At 34.6% G+C, this 12,605-nt stretch overlaps 1 protein-coding gene across 1 annotated transcript in view; it reads left to right on the forward strand.

Annotated features, from left to right (window-relative positions):
* Positions 1-12,605, forward strand: part of LOC142354176 (uncharacterized) — a 153,093-nt gene that overhangs the window by 11,106 nt on the left and 129,382 nt on the right. Inside the window, exon 3 of the mRNA XM_075406436.1 lies at positions 8,222-8,495. Coding sequence (XP_075262551.1) covers positions 8,222-8,495 — 274 coding nt within the window. The remainder of the gene's footprint in view (positions 1-8,221; positions 8,496-12,605) is intronic.

The raw sequence follows: 12,605 nt of genomic DNA on the forward strand, positions 1-12,605 counted from the left end.
TTTTTTGTGATTGGAGTATACATCCTCATCATCTAGCAGGACATTTAGTAGTACTCTGAACTCATCGTCCGTTAAATCACTCTGTGTGAAGTCAAATTTTTTTAAGGTATTCAATATAGTGTGCATAGCTTTTACTTGCATCTTTTGGTCTGGTAACGAGTCCTTCTTGTTCAACTTCATGAATATTGAAATGGTTCTGCTCAGTTGTTATGAACTTGGAGAATTATTCAGTATTAGGGGGGTCGCATAAAGCCTTTGCATCCTTGGAAAAGTCAGTTGCTTTTTAAGCATCGTTTTTACAATTCTTCACATTTTTATCACCTACAATCCAAATATCTCTTCGATGCTTTCATTGTGAGTTGTGTAGAGGACGGAATTCCGGATTTACTCACAAAAACATATATTTTATTTCCTGAAGAATTAAATACATTGTATAGTAATGCAGATATCTCAGACCTGTCGATTGTGTCTAATCCGCATGCAATTTTTGGCAGAGCTATCATCTAATGTTCTGCATTAGAAATATATTGCGATGTTCGAATAGTGCGGCTGTAATACCTTCAATTGTCGGTTTACTATTTTATTTTTTTTAGTTAATAGGCTAAAGAATTGGTGTCCGAGATTCGGAGCAATGTATAGTAATACATTTTGGTTTGTAGTACTTCCGTCACGATCGTTCACTTCGACTTGCCACTTACAATGTTCTCTCAAGTCGAGGAACTTTTTACACAATGTGAGTGCAAAACCTTTGCTCATAGCACAGTCCTTAGAACTGTATGTACACTAGCCATACTATTATTGAATATTGACTGTTCCTTATGGTTAATATAATTTACGCATGTATCAGACTCATTAGACTCAGCCTCTTGTACTGAGTTAACAACTATACTAAGCATGAAACAATTATCTAATTCTTCACACGTATTTTGTATTGAGTATGAGAACTCACTACAATCAAGCATATTGAATTTACGTGTATCACAACTTAAAACTAGTTCACACACGGCGTACCTAACGATGCCTTTATTAAGTGTAATAGGATGCTTTTGTGGTTTTCTTTTAGTATAGTTAGCGTTTTCTCTTTTTGTGTGCAGACGTTTTTGTTAAACACTATTATTTCTGTTTTAACTGTATTTTTGTGCGGTAGAAAGGAATTGCCTTTGGGGTAAGATAAGTCTTTGTTTTGATATTTATAAAAGTAGGTTGATCTTGCTTGTACATAAAGTGGCTGGGACAAGACTATTGCTTCTACCTCTGATTCTTCTGGATACTGTTTTTAATATCCAATGTTCCAAAGCTGACTACCCCTGTGTGTTGTTTTAATTCTACTGCAGAAATGTCGAAATAAAGCGCTTTAAAGAAGATGTGACAGGAGTCAACGCCGATAAGGTTAGACCTTCCTTCTTGTGTAACCCATACTTTATAGTTTGCTTCAAACTTTCCATCAGTGCCAAAAGATAATGTTACTATATTATGCACTATTATACGATTTTGCGATCCATTATAGTATTTTGTGATACTTATGGCTGAGAAAATCCTCATGCTAGGATTCAATTTTTGCATTTCTAAAAAAGTAGGGTAATTTTTCATCGTACAGGTCGAGCTTGGGTCTATTAGGCATTTATTTTCCAATCAACTATTTTTATTTATGTCTCCGGTAGTAAAATAATACATATTTAGGTAAATCCTAGATATTCTATTACTATTTTGTACCTACTTTCAGAGATTTTAGAAGTTTAAAGTGAAGAAATCGATAGCATCGGTGTAGTTATTTTGGTCATAGTATTCTGTTTGTTGGTTTTGATCCTCTTCACAGTGGGCAGGGTGAAACGAGCGGGGTTGTTGATCACGAAAATTACTACTTGATGCCTGAGATTGGTTAGTGTGCGGTTGGGAGGATGAGGACGTTGAAAATTTTGATTCTCACGTTCATAATATTGTCTCGCATCAGTTTCATGCGGACTAAACTGGTTGTTCTGGGGGAACTTTTTTTTTGTAGAATTTAACATAATGGCTGTTATAGTGTTTATTGCCGTACCTGCAATTTTCATGTCCATTGTTAGTCTTGTTTGGTCGATTTTGCTTATTAAAGTACGGCCTAATATTAGTTTATCTCTTGTACTCAGTACTGAAGGTTGTATTTTTTTCTCCTTTTCCTCAGGGAGTTCTCCTTTCATCTTTTTAACTCCTCCGTCCATCCTAGGTTTAGAGCAGTTAGAAATTGAATGTCCATGATTATGGCACTAGTTGCAATAGTGTGCATTATTTGGTCGCCCTTTTACATTGGGGTCTTTAAAAGGCCTTGAGTTAATAGCTCTAACTTCGTTATAACTTTTAAGGCTATAGCTTTTGTGCCTCAAGGCTACTAATTTTATCATTTGTTTGTTTTAAGGTGCCGTCAGTGCTAATAATAAATGTTAATTCCTTTGTTAGTAAGTAGTCTTGTATTGCATTCCATGTTTTATCCGGATGTTTCCGACTATATTTATGAGCTTAGCGCTTTAGAGATGGAGGTTGCACACCTCTTATAGCAAAATCAATGTACTTTTGTTTTCTTGGTCTTGACTGCATTGTTCTCTCGCGTGGCAGTTTGAGCCGGGTTAGTTATCCTCGCCGGTATATTTTCAGGCCATGCTCTATCAACAGCTTGTTTAATACGGTGGAAATAATCTTTCATTAATTCCCCTTCTTTTCTAGTGGCACCCTCCACTTCCAGTCAATATTTAAATTGATCACGGATATCTGTGAATCTATTTATGAAATCTCTATTAATTTGGTCGAGACTTGTTTTGGCGTCTACAGTATTGAACCACTCTAATGCGGTTTCTGTTGGTAGTGATCAAAATAGCGCTTTGCTTCTATTTGTGATACGTTATTGCACTGGTGTCTGTAGGTAACGTTGTACTTAATGAGAAATTTATTTTTTGATCAACGGAGTTCCAGAAGTCACTTGCAATTTGTCTTGGGTCGTTTCCCGAGAAAATGACAAGTGATATGTTGGGATGAGAGAGGGGGGTATCAATTAATATTCTTGCTACTGTAGTAGTGCCGTCTGATTCGGAGCTTACAGCTGTTGTACCTGTAGTACCGGGGGCAGTTGAAGAGGCCGCAGTCCTTGGCGTTCCTCCGGAGGACATTAGGTTAAATTTGTTATGTTATTTTTCTGCTTTAAAAGGATAGAAATTGTTTTTCGTGCATCATTGGTTGCACCAGTTTATAATAGAGGATAGGGGTGTGAGAAAGTTAAACTTCTAACTCGATTGTCGTACTCCTAGTATATGCTATCTTTCAAAACCTGATAAGTGTCGTAAAAGTAATCAATGATCTAAGTAACAATCTTGGCTAGCTACTTGTGTTATAAGATTTATATAAGATTTATAAAATTTAAACATAGATATAAGTTAAAGCACAACTTGAATGTTATATAACTTTGACTAGATCATAAAAACTTAACTATAAAAGGAAAGGGTCAGAGAGGTTGGAGAAACTTTGCAAACTTATGATTTTTATCAATAACTTATTTTTCCCCTCAGGACAAAGTCCTGACTTGGATTCATCTCTAACTATTCGTTATTCGAAATAGATGAGAAAAGTTTAGCAATCTGAGTTAGAAATATTTCTTAACTTCAGAAGAATTGTTTTTGCGATTTATCACTGTCGTATTTTTTAATTTCTCAAATGTTGTACATTTTGCATTGTATAGTAATGCAGATATCTAAGACAAGTCCATTTTGTCTAAACCGCATGCAATTTTTGATATCGCTATCATCTAATGTTATGCGTTAGAAATATATTGCGATGTTCGATTAGTGCGGTTGTAATACTTTCAATTGTCGGTTTATTTATTATATTTTTCTTTGGTTAATAGGCTAAAGATTTTGTGTCCGAGGTTCGGAGCAATGTATTGTAATACATTTTGGTTTATAGTACTTCCGTCAGGATCGTTCACTTCGACTTGCCACTTACAATGTTCCCTCAAGTCTTTTAGCATAGGTAGCGTTTCCTCTTTTCGTGTGCAGACAGTGTTGACTTTTTGCTTTATTTTGACTCTGTTTTAACTTTGTTTTTGTGCGGTAGAAAAGAAGTGCTTTTGGGGTAACATAAATCAGTTTTTTGTTGGTTATACAGGTAGGTTGATCTTGCTTGTATATAAAGTGGCTTGGACGAGACTATTGCTTCCATCTCTTGTTGATACTGTTTTTCATTATTCAATGCTCCATAGCTGATTACTCCTGTGTGTTCTTTTAATTTTACAGCAGGAGTATTGAAATATAGCGCTATAGAGAAGATTTGGCAGAAGTCAACGCCGATAAGGTTAGACCTTCCTTCTTTTGTAACCCATACATTATAGATTGCTTCATACTTTCCATCAGTGTCAACGTATGATGTTACTGTAGTATGGCCTAACATACGAACTTCTGATCCATTATAGGATTTTGTGATATTTATGGCTGAGATAATTCTCATGCTAGGGTTCAATTTTTGCATTTCTAAAAATGTGGGCTAGTATATTATCGCACATGTCGAGCCTGGGTCGAACAGGTATTCACTTTCCAATCCACTATTATTATTTGTGTTTCCGGTGGTAAAATAATACATTTTTAAGTAAATCCTAGATTTTTTATTACTATTTGTACTAACTTTCGGAGACTTTAGAAGTTTAAAGGGAAGAAATCTGTGATAGCATTGGCGTAATTATTTTAGTCATAGTATTCTGTTTGTTGGTTTTGATCCTCTACCCATTGGACATATTGGGACGAGCGGGGCTGTTGATCATGAAAACTACTACTTGATGCCTGAAGTTGGTTAGTGTGCAATTGGGGGGATAAGGACGTTGAAAATTTTGATTCTCGTTCATAATATTGTCTCGCATCAGTTTCATGCGGACTAAACTGGTTTTTTGTGGGAACTTTTGATCGTAGGATTTATTATAATTGCTGTTGTAGTGTTTATTGCCGTACCTGCGATTGTATTATCCACTGTTAGTCTTATTTGGGCAATTTTGTTTATTAAAAAGCGGCTTACTGTTAGTTTCTCTCTTGTAGTCAGTACTGAAGGATGGATTTTCTCCTTTTCATCAGTGAGTTCTATTTTCATCTTTTTAAATTTTTTGTCATTCCTATGTTTAGTGCGGTTAGGAATTGAATTCCAATGATTACGGCAATAGTTTCAAAAGCGTGCATTAGTTAATAGCACCAATTACTTTATTTCTTATTAGGCTAGTAGGCTCTTTATTTTGTGCCTCGAGGCTACTAATTCTATCATTCGTTTGTTTTACTGTGCCGTCAGCACTAACAGTAAATCTTATATCCTTTGCTATTAAGTAATCTTGTATTTCATTCCAGGTTTTATCCGGATTTTCTTTTCTATATTCGTGAGCTTTATGCTTTAGAGATTGAGGTTGCAGAGCTCTTATAGCAAAATCAATGTACTATTGCTCTCTTTGTCTCTGCTGTATTGTTCGTTTGGTGGCGTTTGGTGGTCTGTTTATGAAATCTCTTTTAAATTGGTCGAGATTTCTTGTGGGGTCTACAGTATTGAACCACTCTAACGCGGTTTCTGTTAGTAGCGATCCAAATAGCGCTTTGCTTCTATTTTTGTGATTTGTTATTGCAGTGGGGTCTGTAGGTAACGTTGCACCTAGAGAGAAATTTATTTTTTGATCAACGGAGTTCCAGAAGTCACTTGCATTTTGTCTTGGGTCGTTTCCCGAGAAAGTGACAAGTGATATGTTGGGATGAGAGGGGGGGGGGGGTATCAATTAATATTCTTGCTACTGTAGTAGTGCCGCCTGATTCGGAGCTTACGGTTGTTGTACCTGTAGTACCGGGGGCAGTTGAAGATGCCGCAGTACTTGACGTTCCTCCGGAGGACAGTACGTTAAATTTGTTATGTTATTTTTCTGCTTTAGATAGATAGAAATTGTTTTACGTGGCATCACTGGTCGCACCAATTTATAATAGAGGGTAGGGGGGTGAGAAGGTTAAACTTCTGACTCGTTGGTCGTACTCCTAGTATATGCTATCTTTCTAGCCTGATAAGTCTCAAAAAAGAATTTAATGATCTAAGTAAGTAAATTTGGCTAGCTACTTGGGTTATAAAATTTATATAACAATTATAAAAGTTTAACATAGATATAATTTGGAGCACAACTTAAAGGTTATATAACTTTACAAACGACAAAAATTTAGATTATACAGAAGATAAAAACATAACTTTTAAAGGAACGGGTCAGAGAGGTTGGAGAAACTTTGCAAACTTATGAATTTTATGAGTAACTTATTATTCCCCTTAGAATAAAGTCCTGACTTGGATTCATCTCTAACTATTCGTAATTCGATATAGTTGAGAAAAGGTTTGCAATCTGAGTTAGAATTAATTCTTAACTCCAGAATAGTTATTTCGTGATTTATCACTATCCTAATTCTTAATTTCTCAATTGTTGCTCTTTTTGTTTCGGTATATATAGTTTTTATAACGGCAGAACTCCTCTGCTGTTAGCTAGACGGCAATGTTAATGGTTCAGCTAATTGCGTCATTCTATTTTTAGAACGATGTAATTTGAATACTTAGCTTAGTTAAGCTAAGTATTCTATATTCCAAATGTAGGAATTAACTTGTACGTCAGAACAAATAAAAAACTTAGATTCAAGCTTTACTGTAAATATTTCAAGAAAACGAAAGAAATTTTCAAAAATTTTAACGGAAAAACAAAATTCAACGGACAGAATTAGACGCAATTTTTACCAAAACTATAGAAGCTCAAAAATATTAGAACTTGAATTTTCTAATGTTTCATAAAATAACTTGAAGTTTCAAAAAATTTTAACAGATCTTCACCAAAGCCCTTCTCCTTGTTTCAAGCAAAAAAGAACTGAAGACAGAAAGCCTCACACAAGACGAAAACTACCCAAAAAACATGGTATTTCCTTGATTTTAATGGTATTTTTTGACACATAAATTGTCAGGAACTTAATTACTGGCTATTCTCACAATTTGATTTGATTTTATCATCGTGGTTTTAAGAGAGTAGATGTAGATACACAAACACACCAATTTGGAGCACAAAAAACAAAAAATAAAAAGAAAATTTATTGTCACAGAAGTTTTAATTGAAAAACAAAGCTAAGTATCAAGTCACAAAATCTTTAATCTGAAAAGAAATTGTCACCTACATCTCCATGTCAGCTTCGGTTGTGATTGAAATATGATCATCCTACTCAGATCAGACAAAACCAGACAAAAGTATGATGAGAGATCCTTTCCGTCTGGATTGATTTGGTTGGAGTAGGATTTGAGCGCATATTATTCTGATGAGAGTAGTTTTTGGACGCAATTGATTCTGAACAGAGACCATTTCGAGAGCATTTTTTATCGTTCCCGTTTTTTGTATTTTGTGATGAGAGATAATGGATCTGCCAAGAGGCAACAAAAATGGAGAATGCTGATCATAGACACATACAAAGTCTGATGGCTCTGATCAGAAAAAAAGAGGTCCAGCTGATAGCAAATGGTGTTCCCTTTTTAAAAGAAATTTTGATTAAATTTAGACCTCGACATTCCTCATTTGAAAGCTGTCTAAGTTGATCAATTGAGTCAGAAAAATTCAGCAATGATGTAGAAAATTTTTTGCTGGACAGTTGGTTTTTTTTTCATTAGCAATATTTTTAGAATTGGCTTTTCCTTAGATGAATTCAATACTGCAAACATCAATTTTTATGAAAGGAAAACACTATAGCAAAATTGGAGAGATCCGTTCTCAGTGAAAACAATTCACTGATTAGAACATTTTGAGCGCAATTGAGTCAGATCAGACACGATTAGAAGCGCACAATAGTCTGACCACGGGTCAATTTTGAGCGCACATTGTTCTGATCAGAACTGATTTTGAGTGCCCAATCTGGAAAATGTTTCGGTTTGGTCTGGGCCATCGTCGAACAATCATCGGGGTCATAGTCTGATTTCGGTCCGATTAGAGATCATTTCCCCTGTCAAGGTCTGATGAGAGACAATTTCGAGCGCACTTGAGAGCGCACCTTGTTTCGGGCACTTCAGTCTGTTCAGTGTACACTTTTGTCAGGGATGGTCTGATCAGAGGTTAATTCCGAATGACAAATCAACCTGGGTTCCGTTTCTTTTAACTTTGCAAACTCTTAAGATTACCAAAACCAATTTTAAAATACATTGCTCAGACGAACTATGAATTCAAGTTGTTCTGCAGGTTGTGAATTACTCTTGACAGATAAAGTTGAGCAGAGAGAAAATGTGTCCGAGATGCTATCAAACTTCTTCTTTGCCGGGAGCTGGCATAAATATGCGAACACCAAGAAGAGCATACTTACAATTCCGATTCCTGGTGGCATGATCTACAGCGACTCGGGCAAACTAATCCAGTCTAAGGTGAACAAAGTGCGGTTGAATCTTCACCAGCAGATGATAGCAGCATTCGACACTGATGCGATTGAACAAATTAACGTCAACGCCGACCACAGAGAGTTAGTATTCCCTAAAACACGTTAAAAAATCTTAAATTTTGCTGCAGAGTTTTGCAGTAACTATCGCTGTGATGTATACAAAAAAATTATACAAGTTATAGGACGACTCTTTCGATTTTTTTGGATTTAAAAAGGGGTAAACTGAGGTATTTGCATTTCAGGATAATAATTAATTGTATTTCAGTACAATCCAGCTTTGGATCATAAGAAGACGTTACACCAATGCAATGCCGTTTATGGACCAAAAAATAATACATATATAAAGAAAGAGTGCAAATATATATAAACAAATATATAATCACATAAAAAGATTTTAAGCAGTCATATGCTGTCATTTTAAGCAGGTATATCAATTCCATCCATTTTTCGGGCTAAAATCAGTACACCAATACAATTACATTTACGAGTTACGTTTTTGGAGTGAAAATTCCCCTGGGCGGGGTGGTAGAAATATGCCTCGACAAAACGTCGTCAGGGGGGGGGGGGTCATTCCGGGTCGTTAAATACACGGTCCCGGAAGAAGTTAATGACCTGGTAAATCGAATCTTAAATCTGGTATTTCGGAACAATAACCCGGTCTTTCGATTCATAAATCTTGTATTTCGGAACAATGACCCAGTCTTTCGAGTCATAATCCTACCGTTTCGAATCATAAATCCACATATTTCGAGTCATGCATCTCGTATTTCGAATCATAAATCTGGTATTTCGGAACAATGACCCAGTCTTTCGAGTCATAATCCTACCGTTTCGAGTCATAAATCATCTTAATTCGATTCATGCGGCACGTACTTCGAATCATAAATCCACATATTTCGAGTCATACATCTCGTATTTCGAATCATAAATCTGGTATTTCGGAACAATGACCCGGTCTTTTGATTCATAAATCAAAAAAATGCGCCGAAACGGCACTGACATCTGATTTCAAAGAACCACAAATTAACAACAAAATCAGGCATAACTCAAATTTCCATAAAAATTTCCACAAACTGCATTGAAGCCACAAACTTTCCGCTGAAATTAGTGTGTAAATTGTTAGTACTTTAATTGCCATGAACTGTGGTTTGTCAATAATTGAGTTGTGAAATCTCTCTGCTCTGCAAATAACATAAAAAACACAAAGTCAAATTTCCCTAAAAACAACGCACCGTTACAATTCGAATAGTGTTTGAACAATAAAAATCAACAACTAAAGTATAAATAGCCTTATTTTTGTAGCTGCTCTTTCAAAACAAAAGGTTCACAATGTTGCTAAGACAGCTAATTTTGACAAAAACTTGGCATATCCAAACTAAATGAATTTGTTTTTCGGATACTTGTCAAATTGTATTAATGGAAAACCAGCATTTATCATATGATGTTCCAAATTCGACCAAAGCTACGGCTACTACTACTACTACTCCTACTACTACTACTACTACTACTACTACTACTACTACTACTACTACTACTACTACTACTACTACTACTACTACTACTACTACTACTACTCTTACTTTTGCTACTACTACTACTACTTCTACTACTACTACTACTGATGCTACTACTACTACTACTACTACTACTACTACTACTACTACTACTACTACTACTACTACTACACAAAGATGCCAAAGCTGCTATAAAGATGATTCTTTTACTTAAACAGTCGGTTCTTACGTTGAAACTGACAACTCCGATTAATCCGACGCTCCTAACAGCAATACCGACTATATCAACAAAACCGACAAAAACCGTCGCAAACCGACGCTTCTTACAAGCAAAACCGATGAAACCGACAAAAACCGACAGAAAGCGACGCTTCGTACGTCATTTTTGTCGGTATTTCTCAACGCGGGGACACAACAGAAATAATTCTGTTATTTTCTGTTCCATTGACTCACCGTCGCACAGTTTTGCACTCTCTGGTTTGCCGAATCACTGTCGAACAATTTCTGATTCTTCGCGCTATTTCGCACAATTTCGCCCAATTTCGCGCAATTTCCCGGAACTTCGGTTCATACTCCAATTATTGTCTGGACTGTCGAGTCATGGGTGTTTTATGTCTGGATCGTCTGGTTCATACTTCCATGACCTCAACCCGGTTCGGATTATAAGAAGACATGATTCAACAGAATCCCTTTTTTGATTATCAAAACGAACTACAGCAAACAGCCTTTCTAGATCGAAAAAATACACTAATTAAACCAATTAGGATTATACTGTTCTTAGTTTCTAAAAGTTCACTAACACATCCCGTTTTGGACAATAAAAACAGTACAAAAATAGATTTGCATTTTTGGATAAAGCAAGACCTTACATCAATAAAATCTCATTTTTGATTTTCAAAAAAGAATTCACCACTAAAACACCTTTTTCCACTGTCCGGAAAAAAGTTGCATGATAGAAAACCCCAACAAAACCCAAATTTTGATTATAGAAAAACAGTACACCGAAGCAACAAAGCAAAATGCGAGTTCTGGATTAGAAGAAAAACAACACGAAAATCACAGTGCGATTGAACGATTAAAATTAAAATATCCCAGCACCATTAAATTTTTGGACTAATGAAATACAAAACATCAGCATTTTCAAAACAATCCTATCTTTGGTTAAAGAAAGACAATAATCCGATTCGAAATACAGAAAAAAAAATTTCAGTATAACATCATGTTTTGATTAAGATTAGACTTCGGGCCAGTAAAATCCTATTTTTGCATTATTGATAGACGCAAAAATATCCGCCTCGCGTCTTTGGAGAACAGAGTACACCAGAGTAAAACTTTCAGTACAAAATACAATATGTTGCTTGGTTTATGAGAAGACAGTACATCGATCATAAAGCAATTTTCTTGCTTCATAAAGACAGTAGTTAAAAGCAGTCTCGTTATGGGATGACAAAAAGATACGACTACATAAGATACGAAAAAAATGTGGTTGAATAGATTCAAACAAAATCCATTATGATACGAAGTACTTGAAATGATGCGAAATACTTGAAATCAGACTATTTGACAGACCATTTAAAAACACTAAAAAGACGGGAGGACACAAAAATGTATTGGTTTGTGACAAGAATTAGGGTTTAAGTTAATTAGAACAGTGAAAAATGAAATGAGCTCTTTAGATGAAATCAAATATTTCTAGCAGAGAACCAATGGACCTATCAATAATCAAAGCGAATGAAAGATCAACAGAAAATACAGAAAAATCAAAGTGGTAAAAAACCACCAATATTTTGTGACACAAAGCCTGTCAAAGTAATGAAAACCATTACAAAGGAATAAACAACGGTAAAAAATCTAAATAAAACTCAGAAAAGAGCCAGTGAGTGTTGTGAGAAACGAAACATTGTGAAGGAACAAAAAATGTGAATTAAAAAACTGTGAAAAATTCAAACTAATTGTGTAATTTTTTATTAAATTAATTAACGTCACAGCAGTTTTAAAAAAGTTGAAAACAAAATAAAAAATTTTGAAGAGAGCCAATGGGAGGTGTTATTAATGAGACTGAGAAATAGACCAACAAGAAAACTGCAAAAGTTTTTGAAAACAGGTCCTGTCAAAATCGTGAAAACCAATACCGATAAAAAACCATTAGTTGTATCCAAATAAGTCTCAAAAGAGAGCCATATACAGCTATCAACGACAAGATTTATTAAAAGAACAAAAAAACTATAAAAACCGACACAACTAATTTTATGCAAACAAATTGACTCAAAGATTTAAAGACCAATTGTTGCATTTAGAGGTATTTTATGCATTTTGAGGGTCAAATTTGGATTATTCGAAAGCACACTTTTCTACACATACAAACACACACCCATATATATATATATATATATATATATATATATATGTATATATATATATATATATATATATATATATATATATATATATATGTGTGTGTGTGTGTAAATTAATTATTTTATATAGATATATAAAAATGTATATGTAATTAATTTTTTATTTATTTAAGTATACATATATATGTATATATATATATCTATATATATATATATATATATATATATATATATGTATATATATATATATATATATATATATATATATATATATATATAAGTAGTATCGTATATATACAGGAAGATCGGGGGGGATCCTT

This window comes from Convolutriloba macropyga, chromosome 15 (assembly GCF_964194025.1).
Source record: "Convolutriloba macropyga chromosome 15, txConMacr16.3, whole genome shotgun sequence".
NCBI classification, from domain to species: Eukaryota; Metazoa; Xenacoelomorpha; order Acoela; family Convolutidae; genus Convolutriloba; species Convolutriloba macropyga.